Here is a 27743-nt window from a genome sequence, read left to right as displayed (position 1 = left end):
TGAGCTGGTATTTCTTTAAAACATGGCTGTGCGTGTATACAACTCACACACATATAAAATCCCATGATGGTTCTGAAGTCTACAAAAAAAATCCCCTAAATTTTCGATGTTCAGTGAAAAATAAAAAGTGTACAGCAAGTAAATTACTGTAAAGTTGGATCCAAACTGTCAATAAAACTGACAGCTTGTCATCTTTGAAAATCTTTCTATTTGAATTCAGAAAAGAATTTGCCTTTTGTTAATTGTTCATGTGCATAGATTAAGGAACATGGGGGATAAGAACATACAGGATTTTTGAGTCTGAAGTGCTGTTGAAATCAAAGGGTAAAAAGTTACAGTCCTCAGTTTTAGCAAATACTTTCATTTCGTGATGTCATTCATCAGATGATGCCAGTTATTGGCATCAGTCCCAATAGGTTTTACCTGTTCTTGAGCCTTTGTGCCCACTGATACAGTTACCAACATTGGTTTTGCTATGTGACATCTGTGCAACCTAATGATATCCATGCCAATTTAAAATGTTTATTTTTATTTGCTTTATTTATATCCTGCCCTCCTCCCCAGCCTTATTCATTCTTAAACTCTCTTCTTTTCTGTTAAAGTTGTGCTGATGTTTAACAGAAAAGAAGAGAGTTTAAGAATGAATAAGGCTTGGCTTCCTGTCCTGAAAAGCTCCAGACTAACAAAGACCACAATAGCCATGCAGATTAGCTTTGGATTCCACATGTTAACAGATCACTTAAGGATAAAATGGTTCCACATTAACATACCACACCCTCATTAGCACATTATCTTGATACTTACAGGACAATGATTAGCACATTACCTTTGATACTTTTGCAGGACAATTACTCAGCTCAAACCCAACCCCCTTCTGACTATATATTACTCTTCCTACACACTTGACACTGAGAGACACTGTCCTTCAGCGTTACTCCTCTGAAGATGCCTGCCACAGCTGCTGGTGAAACATCAGGAAAGAAAATACCAAGACCACAGTCACACAGCAAGGATAACCTACAAGAACCGATGAACTCTGACCGTGAAAGCCTTCGACAAGATCTCTGTATTTAGTTCTTAATTTTAGTGATACACCTAAATAAAATTTAGGTAACATGGTACAACTTTGTACCTTGGCCTAGTGTAAACTGTTTGTCAGCATAACTATTCCAAAATGGAGGTGAAAGAAGTTTGAACTAATAATAATGATAATGATAATAATATAGGTTGAATATCCCTTATCCAGACATCTGATATACAGACTGACCCAAAAACCAGACTTTTTGAGCCGGCATGCAGGCATTACTCACAGGCCCTCAGCAGCACATCAGTTTGCTTTCTGATGGTTCAATGTACCCAAAATTATTTAAAATATTGTTTAAAATTACATTCAGGCAATGTGTATAAAATATAAATGAATTTTGTATTTAGACTTGGGTCCCATCTCCAAGATATCTCATTATGTATATGCAAATATTCCAAAATACGGAAAGATCTGAAATATGGACCACTTCTGGTCCCAGGCAGTCCGGATAAGGGATACTCAACCTGTAACAACAACAACAATAAGAAGAATAGCAACAAAACAATACAAATCCAGCACAGAGTCAGTTGTGCTCTGGCAGATTGAGTCTTAATAATCCTGTTAAGAGGAATAGACCCTCCTTCCTGCTTGTGCCAAGATTTAACTATTTCAGCCATGTCTTTTAGCATTGCCTCCATATCCATCAACGGAGAATAGGTCAGCCATACCGCCCTACTGTTTATTTATTAATCATCTGGCAAACAAACCACGCTGTATCCTGCCCAGCACGGTAATATTTGTGATGTAATTTGTTTGGATGCCCAAATGTCACCAGCGTTGATTGTAAGAGATGATAAAAAAAAAATGCACTTGCTCAGCACACCCAGCTCTGGGCTAAAATGTAAGCATGAAATCTCTGGTTTATTTTTGTAATAATGTTTACAGCTGCTTAATGACCCTGAAAAGGTTCAGGAGTCTGGTGCTCTGTATTTCTTAACAGGAGTATATTATCACATCATAACAACCTTAGTTAAGCAGTCTCTCGGCTACAACAGTAAGGATCCCATTTAACAAATTTTCGCCATCTATTCGGCAAGGTTTCTTCAATATCACCCATTTTTGAATTACTGGGGACCAAAGTTGTCTAGGACAGCTCTTGTCTTGGAGAGAATGAATCCATGCTTCTAAGAATTTTCTTAATGGCTCATCTGAAAGCTTAAAAGGTAGGATTCTGGCATTACTGGTGTCTTTGATCTTCCATGGAAAAGTAAACATAAGTGGACATTTATCTACACAAACCACAGGAGCATCATCATCAAGTCTTGATTGCATTAGCAAAAAAAGCCACAGGAACAATGCTGAATAAGGTGGAAATTCCACCAAAATATTTTTAATAAAATAATTTAAACATTTAAACATTTTCCAGAGAGTATTAAAATACAAATACAAATTTATCGTTAAAATGTGTGTGTGTGTAGATAGAGAGATAGTAATAGGAAAGAAAGAATGGCTATACAGTGCAAAGACAAATAAAAGATGACAAATGAGCCAAAGTGGAGCAGTCAAGGAGCGTAATTTATATACGCCATCAGGATCTTACTCTGTATGTTCACACCACATGAGATTATCTCTCCTCCCATCTTCATTGAATTGGGTCCAAACTAGGCATTGGATACAAACTGTAGAGAGTAAAACTATTGGATCCAAACTATGGGGGCTGGATCTAAAGACATCCTTCTGTTCAACCTTCCCATGATTGGAAGGATTCCTTGTGTGAAGTTTGGACACATAATGTTCTGCTTATTTTATATCCCATTGTTGGCTTGGATAGGCCTATTTAATGGTTTTTCTTTAAGAAAGTACTAGTAATTGTATGGGGGAGGGAAGGCAGCATGGTATAGCCCGATCTTGTCAGATCTGGGAAGCTAAGCAGGGTCAGTATTTGGAAGGGAGACCTTCAAGGAAGACTCTGCAGAGGAAGGCAATGACAAACCTCCTCTGCTTCTCACTTGCCTGGGGTCACCATAAGTCAGCTGCGACTTGATGCCACTTTGCATATGCAGTGATTGTATGATCAGTGTGGATAACACTGCAAATTATCATGAGGCCTAAAATGAGGTCTCAAGCTACTGCCTTAGTGAAAGAGTTGCGTGTATCCTGTATATCTCATGATAGGTGTTCGGATGTTATTCTATCAAATGTCATGAAAAGAACATAAAAAGAGCACTGCTGGAGCAGAGCAATGGTCCATCGAGTCCATCTTTCTGCTTCCCACAGTGGCCGACCAGGTGCTTTGGGATACAGCAGTCACAGAGTCCACATTCCCACCCCACCCAACTGATTTCCCCCAGCAAGTGACCTTCACAAGTGTACTGTCTCCAAACACAGGCATTCTGTTCAGTTGTCATGACTAGTAGCCACTGATGAACCTCTCCTCCATGAATATGTCTAATCTCCATTTAAAGCCATCTAATGTAGTGGCATGAGAGCCAGCGTGGTGTAATGGTTAAGAGCGGCAGAGAACCGTGTTCTCCGTGTTCGATTCCCCACTCCTCCACATGAAGCCTGCTGGGTGACCTTGGGCCAGTCACAGTTCTCTCAGAACTCTCTCAGACTACATGGAGGCAGGCAATGGCCAACTACCTCCGAATGTCTTTTGCCTTGAAAAACTTACGAAGGTTGCCATAAGTCAGCTGTGACTCGATGGCACTTTCCACCACCAAAGTGGTGACTATCCCTACATCCCAGCCAGTAAGTCCCACAAATTAATTACTCTGTGTGAAGAATTAAATGTGAACACTTGGAAATTACTTTAAGCAAGCCCAGGAGCCTTAAAGTACCAAATACAAATTTGTAATTATGTTGCATGGGACAGAAGATTATCTTATTCCATTGCCCAAGCTGCTTTTGAAACTCTTCTTGGTATCAAGAATAGACTGCCATGTGGCATTGTTGGACAGCTGTCTGACAGACGTCCAAAGCCCTCATTTGTCCGTTAAAATATTTTGTCCTTTTTTATCATGGAGAGAAGCTGAGAGACTTGAAAAGCGGGACAGATCTTTGGTGTGTTTTCGGCTGATCACATCACTTTTGTGTTTCTTCAGTACTTCTTTATAAGCAACAGTTTTTACAGTTTTAAAATGGAACTCCTTTTAAAAAATGATGCATTTCCCCCTTTGAACAGGTTAGCTAAAATGGCAAAGAGGGAAGATTATTATTAGGGGCAATTATGCTGACCAGCACAGAGCACTCCTGTTTAACAAACAGCGTTGAGTTCTCATTTTCTGCCATGCACAGTTTGTAGGTACCATTTGTACTCATTACCGTATATTGAGAAAGTTATTAAAAATACTTAAACTTGTTGAAGCTTCCTGTGACACCTTCTCTGGTTTTTAATTGGGTTTTATCGAGTTCCAGCTCTTTGGAAAGCAAATAGGAGTCCTTTACAACGCTTCTTGTAACCAGTTGCGAGAAGGAACGGCGGCTGGCTACAATCGGATAACTTTCCCCCCAAAATCCGAAGGATCGCGTGGCAAATTAAGGAGATAATTTATGCTTCTCGTGGCGGGTACCCTTTCCAAATGATGGAGGGACAATTGCTTTGGAACAGAAGGGTTAAATCTTAATCTCAGAGGTTTGCAAAGCTGCAAGTCGCAGTCTCCTTAAAATTTAATATACCTCGTTAATGCTTACTTGCAAACACTGAAGGATTTTTATGATTATAATCATGTGTTACAGCACCTAGTACTGTTTCTAAGCCGCATACTAATCAGCTTAATGAGATATTACTGCACTTTTTGTTGACTAAAGCAAAATCCCTTTTATTGTTCGAAAGCCTGTCCTTTACTTTATCCCACCCCCTCAAACATCATGTTTTATTGTGTACCAGTAAATATCATGGCATCTTTTCTTCCCCCGCCCCCATCAAATCATAAAACCATCTTTCTCATTGTAGGATATGGAATTTATTGAATATGCTTAATGGGACTGAAAGTTTTATAAATGGATTTCTATTTTTGTGTTTTTTTTAAGAGGAAGTGGAAGGCATGAGAGGCATAACGTTTCTCTTTTTATATAGATTAGAACATGTAAACAGGTGCAGTTTCACAGGGGAAGGGGGGGTGAAAGAAGTTGAACGCATAAAGCCCCTTATTTAACAGCAAGAAATTCAAATTGGTAATGTGTTCGTTTAAAAAATCCTAATTAATATATGCAATCAGAAAGTATGCAGTGTGATGAAGGCCCTGTATAATTAAGACAAAATGGAATCACAATTGTACCCTATACACTTGACATTTAATATACTTTTTATGGGATTCAGCAGAGGTACTTTCGTATTATGTGTAGCTGAAATATAACACATTTTGGTAAGTCTGATGCAATAAAATGGGACTTGCCCCAAACCTAAATTTCTTCTTTGCTTTTCCCCCCCTCAGTGATGGAGGAAGCTAGTTTGTGCCTTGGAGTTTCTTCAGCTGTACCAGAGGCTGATGCCCACCTCAACAGCTCCATTCTCAATGGACAGTATTCCATGAGCCAGAAGCTGCACCAGATAACATCTCAGCTTAGTCATGCCTTTCCGGAGCTTCAGAACAGGCAGAATCCCGAGGAAAAGGCAGCAGGGCTCCTAGAAGATAAGAGCCACGTGTCTTTAGCAAACCAGCCAATCAGCAGCCAGATGGCCCTGTTAGCCAATCAGCTTAACAGAGAGGTTGACACCAGTTTGAACGGGAGGGTAGATCTGCAGCAGTTCTTGAACGGACAGAACTTGGGCATCATGTCACAGATGAGTGATATAGAGGACGATGCCCGGAAGAACAGAAAATACCCATGTCCCCTGTGCGGGAAGCGTTTCCGTTTTAACAGCATCCTGTCTCTCCACATGCGCACCCACACGGGCGAGAAACCGTTCAAGTGCCCCTACTGCGACCACAGAGCAGCTCAGAAGGGAAACTTGAAGATTCACCTGCGCACTCACAAGCTGGGGAACCTGGGCAAGGGCCGCGGGAGGGTTCGGGAAGAGAACAGGCTCTTGCACGAGCTGGAAGAGAGGGCCATCTTGCGGGATAAGCAGATGAAGGGCAGCCTTCTGCAACCCAGACCTGACATCAAAGCACATCCCCATTCTCAGCCCATGCCTCTCGCCAACTGCAATTTGTCCATGCCCGCCAACCACAGCGCCCCGGATATTTCCAACCCAGTTCCCTCTCCAAAGCCCGCCAGTGTCCAGGAAGAAGTGGTCGCCACCACTGCTGGGTTTCGCTGCACTTTTTGCAAAGGAAAGTTCAAGAAACGGGAAGAGCTGGACAGGCACATCCGGATCCTCCACAAGCCTTACAAGTGTACTTTGTGTGACTTTGCTGCCTCGCAGGAGGAAGAGCTGATCAGCCATGTGGAGAAAGCTCACATAACTGCTGAGTCCGCTCAGGGCCAAGGTTCCAATGGGAATGGCGAGCAGCCCACCAATGAGTTCCGGTGTGAGGTGTGCGGGCAAGTCTTTAGCCAAGCCTGGTTCCTTAAAGGCCACATGAGGAAGCACAAGGACTCCTTTGAGCACTGTTGCCAAATCTGCGGGAGGCGCTTCAAAGAGCCTTGGTTCCTCAAGAACCACATGAAGGTGCACCTGAACAAACTCTCTGTGAAAAACAAATCCCCCAGCGACCCGGAAGTACCCGTGTCCATTTCCAGCATGACACAGGAAGCTCACGCAAACTTGTACTCGAGGTACTTATCCTGTTTGCAGAGTGGCTTCCTCCCTCCTGACAAAGCGGGTCTCGGTGAGCAGAATCAGGCTTACAGTAAAGGAGAGCTGCCCATGAAAGAGAGGGAAGTTCTGGGCAAGCTCCTGTCCCCCATTGCTGGCATGGGCCACAGCATTGCTGAAGGGGACAAGCATTCGTTACTGGGCTGTCTAAACCTCGTGCCTCCTCTCAAATCCAGTTGTATAGAAAGACTACAGGCTGCCGCCAAGGCTGCTGAGATGGACCCTGTAAACAGCTATCAAGCTTGGCAGCTTATGGCGAGAGGAATGGCTATGGAACATGGCTTTTTGTCTAAAGAGCACCAGATACAACGGAGCCATGAAGACACTTTGGCAAACGCCGGAGTTCTGTTTGATAAGGAGAAGCGGGAGTATGTGTTAGTAGGAGCAGATGGCTCCAAGCAGAAAATGCCTGCTGATTTGGTTCACAGCACTAAAATGGGCAATCAGAGAGACTTGTCAAACAAACTAGACCCTTTGGAAGGCAGTCGAGATTTTCTGTCTCACGGTCTGAACCAAGGACTCGATTATAACATGCAGAGTCACAGCAACTCGAAAGAGAAGCCAACCGAGTGCCCAGACTGTGGCAGGGTTTTTAGAACATACCACCAAGTTGTTGTTCATTCCAGGGTCCACAAGAGAGACAGGAAGGCAGAAGAAGAGATCCTTCAAGGGAACCTCGAAGAACGCCGTGGGTCCGGGAGCGACCAGGAGTCTCAATCAGTCAGCAGGTCGACAACACCGGGATCCTCCAATATTACCGAGGAAAGTGGATTGGGGGGAGGTCTGTCACAGACAGGAAGTGCCCAGGAGGACAGCCCACATCCTTCTTCACCTTCCTCTTCAGGTAAGTCAACGTTTTGTTTTTCGGGTGGATCAGCTCATATAGTTCTTTCCAAGCATTTTACCCCAATAAGAAATACTTTCTGTTAGATTTCCAAGAAAAGTCATATGTTCTAGTGTGCAAATTTTACTGTCTTTGCAACAATTGTTTATTGATTTAAAAAAAAACACTTATATTTACTTGTCGTTAGCCTTCTGTTTATCACATAATTTAGCTTTTTGTTTGTTACCACAAGTGGAACATGGCAGTTGTTTTCATGAAACAGAGAGAAACCATGGAGGAATATGTTTTTCTTCTTGATTTCATTTTCCCCCTTTCATAATCAGCTTCATTAGAGAGCCGACATGGTGTAGTGGTTAAGAGCGGTGGTCTGGAGCGGTGGAGAACTGGGCTTGATTCCCTTCTCCACATGAGCGGCAGAGGCTAATCTGGTGAACCGGGTTGGTTTCCCCACTCCTCTGCATGAAGCCAGCTGGGTGACCTTGGGCTAGTCACAGCTCTTATATAGAGCTCTCTCAACCCCACCAACCTCACAAGATGTTTGTTATAGGGAGGGGAAGGGAAGGTTATTGTAAGCCGGTTTGAGTCTCCCTTAAGTGGTAGAGAAAGTCGACATATAAAAGCCAACTCCTCCTCCTCCTCCTCCTCCTCCTCCTCTTCCTCCTCCTCTTCTTCTTCTTCTTCTTCTTCTTCTTCTTCTTCTTTCTGTTGCAGATCCTCTGCCTCCAAGTGAAATGGACATGTATAAACTTCTTTCAGGGTTAGCTTGAGATGGTTGGGATGCATTCCTGCACAATGCTGGGGCCAGTGCCACCCTCCTAGTTTATATACACACTATGTCCAGTGGAATCATTTATTTATCTTCAGTATTGTTGATTTACATCCCACCGTTGTTTCCTTATGGAACTCAGGTGGCATACACAGGACTTCTGGGAGGTCTCCTGTGCAGGCACCGACCAGACCCAGGCCTTCAGCGAGATGGTTATACTGTTTGTATGCTGTTTCAACAGTATTGCAAGCCCAGCATTCTCTGCATTGAAGATGCTGCAGTGGGCTCCAGATTGCATTTATTATTTGTTGTTATTATTCTCGTGCTAATTTGGACATTCGTTTATGTATTTATTTGTTTGCATGTTTCTGTCCCACATTTCTCCCCAACAAAGATCCTAAAGCTGCTTATAAAAGGATTAATACCATTAAATAAATTTCAACAACAACAACAACAAAATCTCCACAGTGTACAGAAGCAATCAAAAACCAGGAGGTATACAAAACATCCTGGGCTGGGCTGGTATCCACTGGGGTAGTCCATCAGGCCACAGCCTGTGAACCATGAACTAAGAGCCCAGGCCAAGGGCTTTTTTTGCTAGGGTTGGGAGTCCCCCTGTGGGGGTGGGGGATCCCCTCCCTTGCCTTTTGTTTCCCATGCTGCTCAGAGTGGCAGTGGAACATTTTTTAAAAAAAAATGGCTGCTGGGTTGATTGTGTGACATCCCTTCAGGGAAAAACCCAAATGGGACATCACACCTCTCTAGGAACTGCCAGAAACTCTATGGTAAAAGCTAGAGTTTGTGGCAATTCCTAGAGAGGACTGACAAGGACTAATGTGGTCAGTCCTCTCTAGGAATCTACAAAAACTCTTTGATTCCATGAGAGGTGTGATGTCCCGTTCTGGTTTTTCCTGGAAGGGACATCATGCTGTCTCTAATTACTCCCCCCATGTCTGCACCTCCTTCTCCCACCAGTTGTCGTGCCTTTGGCTCATTCCCAAGGCCTCAGGTCCCTAGCTGCAGCCAGACCTTAACTACCTGGAACAGGAGAGAGGCAAACATTCAACTCAGATCTTGCAGGCTGGCAGTTACCTTCCCACAATTTCCTCCTCCTGTGATAGTACCCATTTAAAGTAGAGGCATACAACCTTGAGACTTCTCTTTGCATCTCCATTTGGTCGTTCCTGTAACCCTAGATGTGTTATAGCAGGCCCACATTCTATAGTTGCACATGGTTCACTTATGTGACTATGGCATCCATGTAAAGCCAGAATGTAACAGAAGTGTGGGGTACATGGCACTCTAAATGAAAGCCCGTATGTGCCCGATTAACATTGCATGACCCTCCACCGAGTCAGCATCCCAGTTTAAATGAACACAGTGAAGCCAGTAATTAGAATGAATTTGTTTTATTCTGTTGTGTTTAATGTAAACCTGCCGTGTATTAAAAAAAAAAAAAAAAGAGCAAGGCAAAATTGGATTTCATTGAAGCTATCTAAAATAGCTTTCTTGGTGCTTTAAAAGAAAGAAAGGAAAAGGTAAGATTTCTGGCCTCATCTCTCATTTCTAGACTCTCGAACTAATGGATAGTAAATTGAAAGTTATATCTTCAGCCCTTTTATAACAAAAGCACCTCGCTAATATTGTAATCATTCTGCAGGCCTAACAACAGAGGAAATCATGCCATAACAAATACTCTGTTACTAATGGCAACATTGATTTCTGCAATCAGCCATTAAGTCTAGAAAATGAAAGACAGTTTGAGAGACCTTAAGGCATTGCATTGCCCACTGTTAAAGATCTGGGAGCAGACTGTTGAAGGTAATTCTTTTTCGACTCGCCCCCTCCCCGGGATTCGATAAATATTTTAGCATTGGAGGCAATCCGCTGTTACAGTTATTAAGTAGATGCCAGTTTATTTTTTGTTGTTGTTCTTGTCATGCTCCAGTATCCTCCGTTTCTGAGGCCAGATTAATAGAAAAGAAAGTGTGAGCGTTCTGTTTTTTTTTTTTGTGTTTTTTGGAGGGGTGGCTTATTACAAACCAGTAAAGAAACTCTTAAGACACATAAATCTGCCCTCTGCATTCCACAGATTCCTATAGCGCTTAATGCTGTTGTTTAAATACCCATGAAACACACTGACTACTCTTAGGGCTGTAGCCTCATTTACAATTTATTAGTGGCAAAACAGATTTGAAAAGCCTGTGCAGGAATGAAGGGGAAACAGGCAAGGGCTAATTTTATATCATGCAGTTGTTGGGATTGTTTTAAGAGGATTGAAAATCCAATATGACAACATGAAGGTTTTATTTTGCTCACAAGTTGCCCTTGTCAACATTTTAAATATTAGGAACAACAGGGCAAAAAAAGAGAAAGAAAATGGCTAGTGCTCCCCCCCCCCCACTGTGGGATTTGGTTACCCAAAGGAGGGTCATGTGAGGAACATGTAGGCACCCCCGTGCTTTAGAACTAGCAAATGGTGAGGGGAGGATGTTAATTTGGTAATTTTTATTACTCATTTGTCTTGTGAAAGTTGCAGGGCAGATTGGGATCCTTTGGGCAGCCTGTGCCAGGATTGGGACCAGATCTGCTTTCTAGATCCTTTCTGTGACTGTTAGTACAGCCTTTCTTACCGCCCCCCCCCCCCCATGCATCCAGTTATAGAATGGCTCTGGTGTTTGTCTGTTGAAAGTTTAAAGCAAAACATTTCAGATTCTTTTAAATTGCTTCCTTAGCTTTGTATGGACCAGCAGAATATTGGATTTGGGCAATCAAAAGTATAAATGAAATACTTTGCGTTTTTTTTAAAAAAAGAAGAAGCATGTTTTTGACCAGGCAGTGCCGAGAATCTGGAACCCCAGAAGCCCTGTGGTTAGCACGCGTTTCACATGTAAGCTGCTCTGAGCTCCACTTGGTAGAGAAGGGTGGGATACACGTATGATTAAATAAATAAATACATAAATAAATGGAATTATTAAGAGCAAGTTTCAAATCCAGTAGCACCTAAAAGACCAACCAGATTTCCAGAATATAAGCTTTCGAGAGTCAAAGCTCTCTTCCTCATGTATCTGATGATGGGAGCTTTGACTCTTGAAAGCTTACACGCTGGAAATCTTGTTGGTCTTTAAGGCTCTGCTGGGTTTGGATTTTGCTCACCTGCTGCTGAACAACACGGCTACCTGCCTGAAACAGGAACAATTAATGAACGTCATGGTGTCATGGTGGACAGCAGCTTATGAGCTACATTCTTCACCTTTGTTAAAACCAATACTGTGGCCACCTGCCCAAACTTAATTGGGATTGGACTAGATGACCTTGGAGGTCTCTTCCAACTCTATGATTTCCTGATTCTATGATATGTGGCAGACAGGGGCAAACCGAGCCCACTTAATGGAACTTTTGTGTTCAATCCTTGCCATACCATGTTAAAAATGGGTCCACCTCGGGGTATTTATGAGATCCTGGCTGACCTTCGGACACCTCCCCCGTTGAATAGCCAACATTCTTGAAATGGTTTAAAGTTGTCAGCCTGAACCATAAGTGAAAGCACTCAGTTACATCTTTAATCTTCGCTGATCTCAAATTCATACAGAGTATTACAATATTATCCCATTTGTATTGTCCTTTCAAAGTGTCAGCTGCAGTTCTGCAATTTGGTAAACGGGCGAGTTTCACTGTTTATAAAGATGGCAACCCAATAGGATCGGCAGTGTTTATCCCAAACTCGTAAGCTTACATACTGCATCCAGTTTTCAATTGTGCGGGTTGGTTGAATAATTTCTAATCGTTTTCTTTGTTGCCTCATAATGGAAATTTAACATCTGTATGATGAGGCATTTCATTGATGCAAGATGCCAAATATTAGAACGTTCTTCACCAGATGAAATAATGTTGTCTTGATTTAACCTGGAGAAACAAAAAAACAAAACCCCTCAACAATGTCAAAACCTCTTTGCCTGCTATAATGTTCCCAAAGAAACAGATTTTAATCTTACGTCATTATTGCTACCTGTGGAAGATAAACCCGTGTGAGGACAAAGGAGGTCTGTGATTCCTAAAGTTAAAGAAAAAAACATAGAGTCTGAGACAGCGATTAAGACATTACTACCAAACATTGTTTAACCAATTTCCAAGACTGTGTTGCAGTGTCTCAGAACTTAATTTGCATCACTTGATTCTTTTCTGTTGTTGCAAACTGGGTCAGTAGGGCCTGAGAAACTATTTTTTTTCCAGACCTTAACCATTGAATCCTTTTTTTATATATAAATTGGTGCTCTTAACATGATAGTAGTTTGGAATTCATCATAAAAAAAACCCTTTATACACAGTGCCTCTTAGAACAGATCTCTAGGAGAAGGCTTACAATGAGTGGCAGAGAAGCCTTTGTTATCTGCTGTAATTCTTTGCAAAGGAGGATTGGGAGTGGAGTGGCTGGAAAAAAAATGTCTGGTTCAGACTGAGAAGAAGAAAGGGTCAAGTTTGCAATCAAACAGTTATTGCAGAGATGTGTGACTGTCACTGGCTCGGCTAATGTGGTATGCAGCTGTTTGTTATGTGAGTAAAAGAATGTTTGAATCAGTGAACATGTGAAAACGACGCCGGTGAACCAGAAAATGTGTTTGTTCTTTGGCTCTCCAAACTGCTGAGAATTTAGCTGAAGATCAACTGCTAAAACTTGGACCTTTTGACAAAAGAAGAGGTCATACTTTCGAAGAGAAAACGGACAGGCCTAGTCACACAGATCATTTCCTCGTCTTTTGGTCTTTGTTTTTTTTTTTTTAATCATTCTTGCCGTTGTGCTCTGTTACAGTGGAAGGGGAAGCTGATGGAAAGTGCATGCTGACAGGTGATGTGTTATGCTGCTGTTCTGATCCTAACCTCGTTTCTCGGACTAACTCTTGCTCATTTATTTAAGCACACGCTTAAACCTTATCATTGATAATGTTGTTACTAGGGTTGCCAACCTCCAGGTACTAGCTGGAGGTCTCCTGCTATTACAACTGATCTCCAGCCAATAGGGATCAGTTCCCCTGGAGAAAACGGCCGCTTTGGCAATTGGACTCGATGGCATTGAAGTCCCTCCCTTCCCCAAACCCCACCCTCTTCAGGCTCTGCCCCAAAAACCTCCCGCCAGTGGTGAAGAGGGTCCTGGCAACCTTAGTTGATACTAACGTGACTTAAAAATGGTTAATTTTTGTTGGTTTGTGACCACCTTTTCCAGGTGAAGAACTGAGACTACCTCAGTGTTCATGTTTATTAGGAATAGCTCCCTCTGTCGGCAACGCCTGATAACCAGTCACCATCAAACACACTCATTGGGGATTGTATTACCAATTATGGATATGTATTACCAATCAGGACAAGTTAGTTTTATTCATTTCGATATGAAAAGAATTGCAGACCAAAAAGTCAGGCAGACAGTTGTCTGGGTTGGCTACCGGGACTATGTATTAAGTCAAGATGAGCCGGATTTAGCTTAGGAGTTAAAACACAGAATAATTCAAACTTAATGTAGTAAAAAATTATACTGTTTTGTTATACCAAGAAGGATAGTACCTTCTGTGTTTGCCTGTAATTTTGGTAAAGAGATAATTGAAGTCTTGATGATATGAAAGGGGTAATTGAATGCACTGGCCCTCTAGTTCATTAAACAAATTGGCCAAGTTGCGTGACCAGTGAAAAGGATAGATATAGATAGATATAATATTAAAAGAAAAGAAGGATGGACAATAAAATACTGTTAACTCTAATAATTTATTCTTGTCCACAGTGCTTCATGTTGACTTTGGCACAAAATGTGTGATCAGCTGGTTTGGAATCTTTTCAGTATCTCTAATTTTTTTCCCCCTGTGGCAGAGAACTCCTTCTTAAACAATGCATTTCAGCCTATATTTATGCCCATTGACAGAGCATATAAAAAAGCTTTTGTACTGGACAGTGCAGCAAAGACACAGGATAGAGAATTATATGATTTTCTCTCTCTCTTTCTTTCTTTCGTTCGTTCTTTCTTTCGTTCTTTCTTTCTTTCATGGGGATGATAATCATCAAATGCTCTATGTGAACAAAAAAGGCAAAAAAAAAATAAGTCTGAGGATTAAGATCTTCATTTTTTTTGCTTGTGCATTCCAATTGTTCTTAAAATATTTGGCAATGTCAATTAGTAACTGAGCAGAGTTAGCTGATGAACACAATTTTCCACTAGACTGAGCACCCTATTGTAGTCGAGCTAACAGCAGATTTCTGAGGTCATTATCATTCTCTGGTAGCTTTGCCCAGCTGCTTCGTGCTGCAAAAGCCAAACTTTATACTCCAGCTCTGGGATGGCACGCAGCAACAGGGGGCTGGGAAGGGAGGAGTGGGAAGTTGGCTAAGAAGCTAAAAAAAAAAAGTCATTACCATCAGAGGAAAGAGAATGTCAACGTGCCGAGGTGTTTTGAGGGAATCTTGCTTCTAAGCCAGGTCTCCCTTGCTCTGTTCGACTGTCCTCTTTTCTCTGTGATCCTATTTAATCTTTGAAAAGACTGAGGTGGCATTGTTCTTTTTTAAATTTTCCTCATAAGCTTCTGTTGCCGGCGTTATAAAAATAGAATCCTTCCTCCTGAAATAACCACGTTTCTTTGAATGCGTTCCTTCTTGAACGCAGTGTGTTCTTCAGTGACAGTTGTACGTCTTTGCTCGTTCATCCAGTTTCGGGGATTGTAAAGGCGCGAGGATGTATTGCTTGTTGGCGGTAGCAGGGTCACAGAGGAAGAAAGGCTCACAGGACACTCTCGTGGTGGTGAAGGTACACTGGGAATCTTGTCTGGGCACAATGGACTTAACCCACATTTTATTATGATGCGTCGACTTCCATGCAGACCCAGTCAATAGCAGTGGGGTTCAAATATTGATCTAGTTGAAGTGGAAATGGCCACTAGCATAGGATATCAGACAGATTCATGTTCATCAACTGTCTGTCAGTTGTGGTGACTAAAGGGAACCTCCACATTCAGATGCAGTAAACCTCTGAATACCAGTGCTAGGAGGCAATATCGGAGGCACCCTTGGCCTCTGTGCCCTGTTTCTTAGCCCTCCAGAGCGACTGGTTGGCCACTGTGCAAAATAGGATGATGATGAAGAAGAGTTGGTTTTTATATGCCGACTTTCTCTACCACTTAAGGAAGAATCAAACCAGCTTACAATCACCTTCCTTCCCCCTCCCCACAACAGACACCCTGAGAGGTAGTTGGGGCTGAGAGAGCTCCAAGGCAGCAGTGACTAGCCCAAAGTCACCCAGCTGGATTCATGTGTAGGAGTGGAGAAACCAACCCGCTTCACCAGATTAGTGTCCGCCACTCATGTGGAGGAGTGGGGAAGCAAACCCGGTTCTCCAGATCGGAGTCCACCGCTCCAAACCACCACTCTTAACCACTACACCAAGCTGGCTCTCCTGGATGCTGGACTAGATGGACCACTGGTCAGAGCTTAGTTTCTTAGCTTTAACCTGATTGGGCAGAGGTGTTTGCTTAAGTGCTAAGTCTCAGTCAAGATATTGCTTGTGCAACAGTTTCTTTACAGTTTGCATGGCCCTTTAAATGCAGTTATAGCTAGGTCACTCGGCAAGTGGAATTGTGTAGGATCATGATCAGATGGCTCCATTTTGGGACCCACCACATGAACATGCAACTTAATTTTTAGTAGTTCTGCAGTGGCAAAGTAACAGTGTAAATGTATGGTAGAACCATCAGTTGACCTTAGAATACCAGTTTCTGGGGAGGAAACACTGTTGCCTTCATGCTCTGCTGATGGACTTGCTAGAGATAACTTGCTGGCCACTGTTGGGAACGGGACGCTGGATTCAACAGTCCACCTAGTCAGATCCAAGAAGGCTCTTCTTATGTCATTAGGATCCATTACTGCAGGCTCACCATTCATAGAATCATAGAATCATAAAGTTGGAAGGGACCACCAGCGTCATCTAGTCCAACCCTCTGCACAATGCAGGAAATTTTAAAGGAAAATTATAACTTCCTCTTCCTTTTCAATTGCAAACTTTGCTTCAGGCTTTGACTTTTGACCTCCTAGCCTACACTCTAGTTCCTTCCGGGTTGTTAGTGATTTGCCATATCCCAGTTTGTATGGCCCTTTAGGCTTATTTTGATACCTGGGTTACTGGGTATGTAGTGAGCGTTCAAGCTACAGTTAAATGGTCTGCTTTAACAGGCCCTTCTCCCACAAAGAATACCCTGCATCTTGGCCCTGGTTATCTCACTGCCTGCAGCTCACACAGTTGCAAGCATTGCAAATAGTTCCTTGTATTAAACTAGGGGGCGCTAAGAAAAGGAGCCATACGGGCATTTGTATCATAGGTCTTTTATGCATGGCTGTTTCACTCGCCGTCACCCCTCCGACGACTTTGGGTCTTGGTATTGATTATGCATGCTGTTGCCGACCGTCAGAGGTCTCCTCGCTCCCCCCTTGCGTTTCCCTGTGTTTTCAGAGGCCTGTTTTATCTCGAATTTGAAATTGCGGGGAAACGCAGGAGGACAGCAAGGCAACCTCTGACGGTCGGCAACAATATGCACAATCAACACCAAGACCCAAAGTCATTGGAGGGGTGACGGTAAGTGAAACAGCCATGCATAAAAGACGATAGGTCCATCTGTCTTTGATCCACATGACAGTAGTGGAAAGTGCCATCAAGTTGCAGCCAACTTATGCCGACCCCTCACGGGTTTTTAAGGCAAGAGACGAGCTAAGGTGGTTTGCCATTGCCTGCCTCTGCCTAGTAACCCTGGACTTCCTGGATAATCTCCCATCCAAGTACTAACTAGGGCTGATCCTGCTTAGCTTCTGAGATCTGATGAGACCGGGCTAGCCTGGGCCATCCAGGTTAGGGCAATCTAGACATAGCAAGGATCTTAACTGCATAAAACCCTTCAAGCTTCCTTTATTAACTAGCGTGGCAACAGACAGTACAGAATAGTTCACTCACTTTGCAAGAGATTGAGAATCCTGTTTTTTTTTCTTTCAGAGAGAGAAAGACAATTTATGCCAGGAAATAATTAAGAGTGTTAAATTTTAAAAGCAGCAAGCAGTGATCCCTGGGTTGCTTTGATTGGCAAAATATTCTCTTGAGGAGATGACAAACAGTATTTTTTTTGGTTTGGTTTTTGGAATTAAAATAATATGTATGAATTGTAGGGCTGGTTCTTTAAATTATCTTCTCTTTTTTTTGCTGGCCTCATTTGGTGTCAGGTTGAGTGAGATGCAAAACTGCACTTCTTTTAAAGCTCAGCTGTTACAACTGAGCACCATATGCAGCTTTTGAATCCCTGATATGGAACAACGTACATGCTGCTCCGTGTTTGCAAGAGATTTGCAGAAGCTTGAGTTGTGTGTATTAAAGCTGTGTACATCTAGACATTTGGGAAAGTGCTTACAGCAAATCTGCCAGGGGTGCAAGCCTATACTAATAACCTGGCAAAGGTTCAGCACTTTATTTTTTACATAACACAACTCAATTACATAAGGGTGAACAAAATTGCCTTACTGGACCAGACGGAAAGGTCTGTTCCCCACCCCCACTCCTCCACCCAGCACTCTGTTTCCAGCCGTGGCGGCCTGATGCCCCTAGGAAGTTCACTAGTAGTGCATGATGGGAAAGCTATCGCTAGTTGTTTGTCTGCAGTCTGGACATTGTTTTGCGGATGGAGTACTGGCGACAGAGACTCCCAAGCGGGGTTATCGCTTGTATTGGGAGGTAGAAGAGGAGAAAGGTGATTAGTGCTGTTAAGAAGTGTGCCTAAAACAAGGTGGTTTGCCCATTGAACCCATGAAGCTGTCTCACACTGAATCAGACCCTTGGTCCATCAAAGTCAGTATTGTCTACTCAGACCAGCAGCTGCTCTCCAGGGTCTCAGGCAGGGGTCTTTCACATCCCCTACTTGCCTGGTCCCTTTAACTGGAGATGCCGGTGACTGAACCTGGGACTTTCTGCATGCCAAGCAGACGCTCTACCACTGAGCCATGCCCCCTCCCCTTATTGAAATGCTGTGGGTTTGCTTTCCTGTGCTTCAGCAATGTCTAGGGTCACCCATCTCCAGGTGGGCCTGGACATCTCCCGGAATGACAACTGAGCTCCAGAGATCCATTCCCCTTGAGAAAATGGCCCCTTTGGAGGGTGGACTCTATGACATTATACCCAAGATGCTTTGGAAAGAAGTAAATGGGCACCAGGGAACACATCAGTGGGTGCCATGGTGGTCACAGGGACTCTATGACATTATACCCAAGATGCTTTGGAAAGAAGTAAATGGGCACCAGGGAACACATCAGTGGGTGCCATGGTGGTCACGGGGACAACTTTGGGGATCACTGCATTGAAAGGTTGGGGGGCTATCCAAAATGATTGCAACCGTGGTTCTAGGACAGCCTTTTTTTTGAAGGAAACTAATTTTCTACAAAAAATGCCCTATGTTTAATGTGAGGTTAAGGCATTACCAACCCAAGCTATAAGGTAGCCCCCTCTCATTTTTTATGTTGGGGTACACTGGGAATAATATGTGAACATTCATATAAAGATGAATGTCAGCCACACAGTGCTGCTAATAGAGAGGGAATACAAGTATAAAGGTTTCCTATTTAAATTTGCATTACTAGTTATTTAAGGATATTACCAAAAATATTTCACTGTCACCATATGATATGTCTATATATAGCAACTGTGAATCAGATACCTACTGGATAAGACATTTTAAAAATAGCACTTATAATACTTTCATGCTAAGCACTGCATTAGGGTTTTAACAAAAAAAATCATTAAAGATACTTTATGTTTTTTCTTACCACTGAAGCACTGTTGGGTTGAAAGAGCCCTAAATATCTTGTTGGAGTCTCATTAAATTATTCTTTTTGACTTATAATACTGGTTAGCACTAGTACCGTGCCCTCCCAAGTGCTGAAAGAGCTTCATGTATAATATCCCTCTTTCCAGCCCTATGTTTTAATTTTTGTTTTTATGCCTTGGTCTGTATTTAGCACTGGTTTTAATTGTTTTAAATTGTTTAGGAGCCCCGTGGCGCAGATGTTAAGCTGCAGTACTGCAGTCAAAAGCTCTGCTCACAACTTGAGTTTGATCCCAACGGAAGTTGGTTTCAGGTAGCTGGTTCAAGGTTGACTCAGCCTTCCATCCTTCCGAGGTCGGTCAAATGAGTACCCAGCTTGCTGGGGGTAAAGGGGAGATGACTGGGGAAGGCACTGGCAAACCACCCCGTTAAGAAAGTCTGCCTAGGAAATGTCGGGATGTGACATCACCCCATGGGTCAAGAATGACCCGGTGCTTGCAAAGGGGACCTTTACCTTTTTAAAAAATTGGTTTAATTATGCATTTTTTGGGGAGGTGTTGGTTTTAATGGTTTTAAATGTGATTTTACTGTATGTGTTTTAAATTTTTTAGCTGCTTCAGTAGCACTTGTAAGGGCAGAAAGGTTGGACATACATTTTTGTAAAATAAAACAAAACAAATACCTCAGTAATCTAGACAAGAGTCTTGTACGGTAGACCCTTATTTTATTTATTTGTCATTTATATGTATTATTTATTTCTGAGTTAATGCTGGACTGAAACTGAGAGAATTGTTGCTTGCAGAAGTATACACATTTATTCACTGCATTTATAGCCTGTGTTTCCCACTGAACTCAAAGCGGATTACTTAATGACTCCTAACTATGGTTAGTTTGTGAAAAAAGGGATTTGGTTTATAGATGATTATTCAAACCTGATTTGCCTCGGCTAATGCTGGCATACTTCATCTGTATTTTCCCCCACCCTCCCCTGCAGAACCATGATTGGGTTCCTCGTCTGAATTGTGATAGGGACACCAACATGGAATGTGCCAGGATTAAGACAAAATGGCGTAGATTTGTACATTATAGGAAACTAAAGTTGACTAACTGTGGTTAATAAGCCATGGTTTCAGATCCTGGCTTGACATACCATGAATAACAATAATAAGTGGAGTGGCCCACATGATAATCACAGTTAGTTTCACTAAAGCCTGGTTTCGTGAGATACCTGAACTGCGCCAATGAGTTCACGCTTGAAGAGGGATTTGAACCAGAGACTTCATAACTCAAACTCTTGCCCTCTGTACCCAGCACCCTCCCATCTCTGCAACATCAGCTTTCTCAGGTTGCCTTCAAGTTGGGGTACACTTCAGTCTATTTCTTTGATGCTGACTGAAAAATTATAATTTGTGTCGAAGGAATGTTCTCTGGATGCTATTGATTTAAGCGTATGCGTCCTCAAGGGTCATGGTGTCCTTGAGGAGACAAAATCATTGCTGAAAACGTTTGAAAGTCAAGAGTGGCCGGGTGGCATGACCAGGGTCTTTTGATGATTATGTGGTCATTTATCTCTCTCTGGGATAGAATTATACACTATGTTTAGTTCTCTGATTCTTTTATCCAACAAAAATATATATTAAGAAGCAGAAGGAAACCATTAGGACTTTGCTGTAAGTCAGGAAACTGGTATATTGGAACAGAGGCTATGTCACTCTTTCCCTTCATGCTATTTCCTACTAGGGAGTCCCGTGGCGCAGAGTGGTAAGCTGCAGTACTGCAGTCCAAGCTTCTGCTCCTGACCTGAGTTCAATCCCGACGGAAGTTGGTTTCAGGTAGCCGGCTCAAGGTTGACTCAGCCTTCCATCCTTCCGAGGTCGGTAAAATGAGTACCCAGCTTGCTGGGGGTAAAGGGAAGATGACTGGGGTAGGCACTGGCAAACCACCCCATAAACAAAGTCTGCCTAGGAAATGTCGGGATGTGACATCACCCCAAGGGTCAGGAATGACCCGGTGCTTGCACAGGGGACCTTTACCTTTTTTATTTCCTACTGAAAATAGCTACCCCTCGATTGGCTATTTAGCCCTGTTTAAGGGGGGGGGTTATGAAAACCACTTTGGGAGTGTCAATTCAGTGAAAAAATGACAGGATGAGAGAGTTAAACAGCCCCTCTACTCCAGCACTAATTTCCTGTTAAATTGCCATTCTAGTGGACGCTTCCTGTTTTTTTTTAAAGGGACAAATTAATTCTGGAGCTACATGTAATGGGTAGTTCCATCCTAGATCATAGTGTTTTTCTAGAATTGCCATGCTGCTGTCTTTGCTGAGAAAGCAGCTGCAATGTTGCCAGGGTTAAGCCTCTGGAATCAAATCACTCACCTCCAGAACCTTCAGAATGCCAAAATAAGCTGTCCAGTTATTGGTCGTCTGGTGCATCCCATCCCCAACCACCATGTGCTGACTTAAAACCTAAACGGGGAGGATGCCTCTTCAAGTGCTCATCTCCAGCCAGCTTTGCACAATGATAGTAATGATGCCCACAGGTGCTGTATTTTAGAGCTGCCGTACCGTTTTCTGGGTCTGTTCTCGCAGACTGGTTAACGGGATGGACACTCTTGCCTTCGGTTTATCTCAGCTGCTGGAGCTTTTTCATTCTCTGCCTTCCTTCAGCTGTTGCTTCCTAGGGAAAGTTCTGAATGTTTCATCCCTACTATTGCCATCCCAAAATCTGCATTTCAATTTTGCTTCTTTCTCGTGTGGATTGAACCTGTGTTTTGTAGGATTATCAGTTTCCTCGCACCATTCTTTGTCCATAAAAACATGCATTTTTCCACCGCTGTGTGTGCAAGGTACTTTTAAATGACATACAGTGTACATATAAGTATGATATACATTTCACATAATGAGTGTATAACATGAATGCACAATACAAACAAATCTACAATAGAACGGTGAAAGTGGTGAACTGAAATGGCGGACAACAAATGTTTCATCCATACTGCTTTCTCACTTATAATTTCTAGTTATGTACTCTTATTCAACAGTTCTAGGGGGCTTGTTGGAGCTCTGATGTGCATTTGAAGATGCCCTCCAAGTCGGAAGGGCTCCATTCCTTCTTGTTCTAAAAAATATTCAATTAATTTGCGGACGTGCCCAAAGAAGAGTTCCCTGCCACCGAAGCAAATGCCACATGGCACTTGCTGTTTGCTTTGGACAGAGCCAATTTGTTTTTATCCTACTTTAAAAATTAGAGAGAGGAAGCAGAGAGAGAATGGAGGATACCACCACAAAACTGCCAAAATTTGACCCTGCAGCGGCCTGGTATTCTGCCAGTAGCCACAGTTACTGCATGCCCTGATCCTCTTCAGCCTGCTCTTTACTATCAGGGCAGCAGACCAGAGAAAAACCTTCGGCCTGCAGGTCTGTGCCCCCCCATGCATTCTGTGATGGACTAACCTCTGGGGGCTGGCTGCAGGAGGCTGCTTGAGAGCTGACAAGCCGACAGCCATTGCTGGGCTCTATTGCCCAAAATCGTCCTCATCTTCCCCCTCTCACCCGGGCAAAAACGATGCCCCACTCAAGGCCGGAGCTGTGCTTCCCCCAGCAGCCAATGAGGGAATCAGAAGAGCAAGTGGGTGAAGTTTCCTCCCCCCCCCGTATTTTTAGCAGAGTTGAGCCACATTTATTTATTTAATTTACACTTCTTACCCCCCCCCCCAGCCAAAAAGGCCGGGCTCAGGGCGGCTCACAAAAACAGAGCATATAATGAAACAAGATAAAAGCATCTAAAACGGTTAAAAACAGCCCCATCAAATTTATTAAATGAAGGGCAAAAATGTCCGATGGCGCCACCAAAACACAACATCTTGCTGCAGTCAGGCAAGCAGATGGACTAAGCCCCAAAAGATGGTATAAAATCAAAAATAGGGGGAATCAGCAGTGGGTCTAAGAGAGCCAGTGTGGTGTAGTGGTTAAGAGTGACAGACTCTAATTTGGAGAACTGGGTTTGATTCCCCACTCCTCCTCATGAGCGGCAGACACTAATTTGGCGAACCGGGATGGTTTCTCCATCCCTACACATGAAGCCAGCTGGGTGACCTTGGGCTCGTCACAGCTCCCTTAGAGCTCTCTCAGCCCCACCTGCCTCACAGGGTGTCTGTAGTGGGGCAGGGAAGGGAAGGGGATTGTAAACCGGTTTGATTCTTCCTTAAGCGACAGAGGAAGTCAGCATATAAAAACCAACTCTTCTTTTTCTTCTTCTAACCTTGTCCCATTTTGTCCACGGAAGAGCTTTATTTTTAAGGGGGGGTATTATGTCCATTCCTCTTGATTGAGTATATTTTGGACTAAGAAGCTATGATTGACCAGATGAAGAGCAGAAAGGAATACGACAGTGTGCAGTAATTATTCACACTTAAGAGAGGGCATCGTTGGCGGAGTCCTTGCCAGCAGTATTAACCAGCAAGTGGCCAAGCATGCTGTACTCTCACGCTGTGCAATTAGGGGGTGGGTTAGTGGGCCCTCTTCTATTGACGCTGCCTTATTGTGGTTCCCACATAATTTTCACCCTTGACATGGCCCGTCTCTTGTTCAAATGATGACTGGTATTAGGTACCTACAGCTTCTACTGGAGTGCTTCCAACTGATTAAGCGGTTTTTATGCTCGCGTCTTGCAGCCTTCATGTTTTATTTCTCGCCCTTCTCTGTATCTCTTTTTAATTTTTTTTTTAACAATGGACTTCAGCAAGGTTTTGCCGAAGCTATGAAACCTTTCAAACATAGCAAGCTTTTTTTTAAAAAAAGAAATAATAATCAAACTGGTTCATAGGCTAGGTTTTCGCAGCTCAAAGTCAGAATCTGAAAAGATTCTTTGGCCAAAGAAAATAACAGACGTTAAGTAGCAGAGGGGCTTACTTAAATTGTAGAGTAAATTTTGGCATTTGCAGAAGGCAGAGTTTCAAAACCTTATGTTTTCTTTGTTGCTGACTCTGTTCAGCAAAAGGTCCGTAGGAGAGAATCCAAACATAAAACTATGATGGCTGCTGTGAGAATAAATATGAAAAAAAAAGGTTTGATTTAAGACAAAATCAAACTGCTGTGAAATGAATGAAGTTGCGGCATTTGAACTCTGCTGAGTTTTAGAACGGACAAATATCTCCTGTGAACTTTATGGGATGTTCGTCAGATCACCACAGTAAATGTAAAGAAATCCCATGCGTTTTCCACAAACGTTATGGTATAGGTTTCAGTTCAGCCAACTAGCAGCAGAACGTGTTGGATTTCCACATGTTCCCTTCCTCCAGCATTCCCTTTTGACCCATGAAAAGATGATCCCTGGAGTCACAGTATCACAGGGACCAAAAACTATGTGGGTTTGGGTTAGGGTTGCCAGCCTCCAGGCACTAAGCACAGACTATGGCTATATATAACTCTATGATAAGTGTATTTGAATGATCCACAAAGACTACAAGGCCAATGTTACATGAAAATTACACTAGTACTACAAAAAGTACGAAAAGTACAGTCACATTCATTCCAAAAATACAATCTTCTTTGAAGGATGGTGCACAGTGACGATGCCTTGGGAGACGATCGTTTCACAGTTCTTCATCAGTCCCGTTCCTGTACCAATAAACATATCTTACAATATTGTGCAATAAATATCTAAACTTCTATATTAACAATATTATCAAATATCAAATCATGCTTATTTCAAGAACAGGAGGCTCTAGATTCCTTGGCCAATGACACAGAATTGGTCATTAAACCAGCTGATAATGGAGGGGCAATAGTTTTGCAGGATCGGGAGCAGTATGTGGGAGAGGTAATGTGTCATTTATCACAAACACAGTATTACCAACGCTTGGCTAAAGACCCTACTGACACAGTATTTCAGACTCTTAAAGAGATAGTAGCATCAGCAGTACAAACTGGGGATATAGATCAGCAGACTGCTGATTTTTTAATTAACAAATATCCACATATGCCTATATTTTATGTACTACCCAAGATTCACAAACCTGGATTGGTGCCTCCAGGATGACCTATAGTCTCAGCCTCTCAGGGTCTTTTAGAACCAGTAGCTCAGTTTCTAGACTTCCATTTATGTCAGTTTTCAGTGGATACACTGTCATATGTTAAAGACACTGGCGACTTTATTAGGTACATTGAAAACTTAGACATAGCAGAACAATGTGTATTAGCCACAGTTGATGTGACGGCACTATACACAAACGTGCCTTTAATGTACACATGTAATGTAATAGCTAAATTACTGGAAGCTAGACTTAATCAATATCCCTCTACTGTATTTCTGTTGAAACTACTGGATTTATCATGTAATAATAACTTCTTCAGATTTCAGGATCAAATCTGTTTACAGACAGGAGGTATAGCCATGGGGTCGGCTTTTGCACCGACCATTGCCAACATATACATGGCTGATTTTGAGAGGGAATACATATATAATAACAATCCATATGCTGACAACATACTGGCATACCATAGATTTATAGATGACATGGTATATGTATTCTCCTCAGATCTTGATTTCACTAAATAACTTGATTGGCTGAACAGTTGTTCTGTTATTAAATTTACTGGTAGTATTGACTCCAGACAACTTCCATTCTTGGATACCATGGTATTGCGTAGTGACAACAATATTTTCCAAGTCAGTTCTTATAAGAAACCGACAGATTGTAATGCTTTACTCCACTTCAAGTCTCACCACCCTAAACACCTCAGAGTAAATCTGCCCTATGGCCAATTTATAAGAATCAAGCGTAACAATTCTAGGGACTATCAGTATGAAAGAAATGCAGACAGTCTAGCTACAGCACTGAGACAAAGAGGCTATCCACCCTCGGTTGTTAATGATGCAAGAAAGAAAACTGAAACCAGATGTAGGAATGATTTGCTTTATGGTCATTCCAATGAGAGAAAAAAACAGCATGACCAACTTACCTTTGCTTTTCAATTTTCGCATTTATCCACCATATTACTAACATTATGTATAAACATTGGCACTTAGTGTCTGACATACCTGGCTGTGAGAAAAAACCAAAGATAGGATACCGTAGGACTACGTCCATACGGGACAAATTGGTACATACTGATATGTCTACTCAAGAACAATTTGATACTAGGAAAGGCCATTTTCGCTGTCAGAACTGTATGGCATGCAATTTAAGTCTGGAAGTAAAAGAGTTCAGAAGGGTTGATTCTGACTTTACATTCAAGCTCAATGATTTTTCCAATTGTAACAGCCAATTTTGTGTTTATTGTTTGATCTGTCCTTGTCAGAAGATTTATGTAGGGTCCAGTACACGGCCCATTAAAGCTAGAATTTTGGAGCATAGGTCAAGGATTAGGGCAGAAAATTGCACAGCTCCTGTTGTGACTCATTTCACTAAACTTCACCATGATGCTAACGACCTGCGTTTCTTTGTAGTCTGGAAACTGTGTGGTAAACGATATGATAGAAGGGACACTGAAAGATTATTGAGGCAAAAGGAAGCATATTTCATACACCTGTTTAATTCCCTAGAACCATATGGTTTAAATCTGGAAAATGATTTAACATGCTTCATTGGAGTGTGTATCACTTTAAGGATTTACTGTGATGTCATGTTAATGTACTCTTAAGCTGCACTGATGTGGATCTTTTCCACAACTGCTTGTATCCCTGTTGGGAACAGAGGAAAGGTGAATCTGTTGGTGCAACCTATGAATGGATATCCATTGTGGAAATATTGGAACCAAAAAATTGTATGTGGTTGCTGTTATACTTAATAAGAAGATTAATCATCATTGGAGACAGTACTGGAGCTACTGAGGCTAAAATTAAGGAATAAGTGTGCAAATATGATGACTAAGTAACAACTTGAAATAAGCATGATTTGATATTTGATAATATTGTTAATATAGAAGTTTAGATATTTATTGCACAATATTGTAAGATATTGGTTCTTGTAGGTTATCCGGGCTGTGTAACCGTGGTCTTGGTATTTTCTTTCCTGACGTTTCGCCAGCAGCTGTGGCAGGCATCTTCAGAGGAGTAACACTGAAGGACAGTGTCTCTCAGTGTCAAGTGTGTAGGAAGAGTAATATATGGTCAGAAAGGGGTTGGGTTGAGCTGAATCATTGTCCTACAAAAAGTATCAAAGGTAATGTGCTAATCATTGTCCTGTAAGTATCAAGATAATGTGCTAATGATACTTACAGGACAATGATTAGCACATTACCTTTGATACTTTTTGCAGGACAATGATTCAGCTCAACCCAACCCCTTTCTGACTATATATTACTCTTCCTACACACTTGACACTGAGAGACACTGTCCTTCAGTGTTACTCCTCTGAAGATGCCTGCCACAGCTGCTGGCGAAACATCAGGAAAGAAAATACCAAGACCACAATTACACAGCCCGGATAACCTACAAGAACCAATGAACTCTGACCGTGAAAGCCTTCGACAATATTGTAAGATATGTTTATTGGTACAGGAACGGGACTGATGA

The 27743-nt window shown here is 42.3% G+C and overlaps 1 protein-coding gene across 3 annotated transcripts in view; it reads left to right on the top strand.

Moving 5' to 3' along the window:
• ZNF536 (zinc finger protein 536) overlaps positions 1 to 27743 on the top strand; it is a 351761-nt gene that overhangs the window by 82805 nt on the left and 241213 nt on the right. For all 3 annotated transcript variants that reach the window (XM_056862570.1, XM_056862569.1, XM_056862571.1), the window contains exon 3: positions 5461 to 7632. In XM_056862570.1, coding sequence (XP_056718548.1) covers positions 5463 to 7632 — 2170 coding nt within the window. In that variant the 5' untranslated portion in view covers positions 5461 to 5462. The remainder of the gene's footprint in view (positions 1 to 5460; positions 7633 to 27743) is intronic.

This window comes from Euleptes europaea, chromosome 17, assembly GCF_029931775.1.
Source record: "Euleptes europaea isolate rEulEur1 chromosome 17, rEulEur1.hap1, whole genome shotgun sequence".
Lineage (NCBI taxonomy): Eukaryota > Metazoa > Chordata > Lepidosauria > Squamata > Sphaerodactylidae > Euleptes > Euleptes europaea.
Note: the sequence above shows the minus strand (reverse complement) of the source record. Positions and strands in the feature narration are given on the sequence as shown.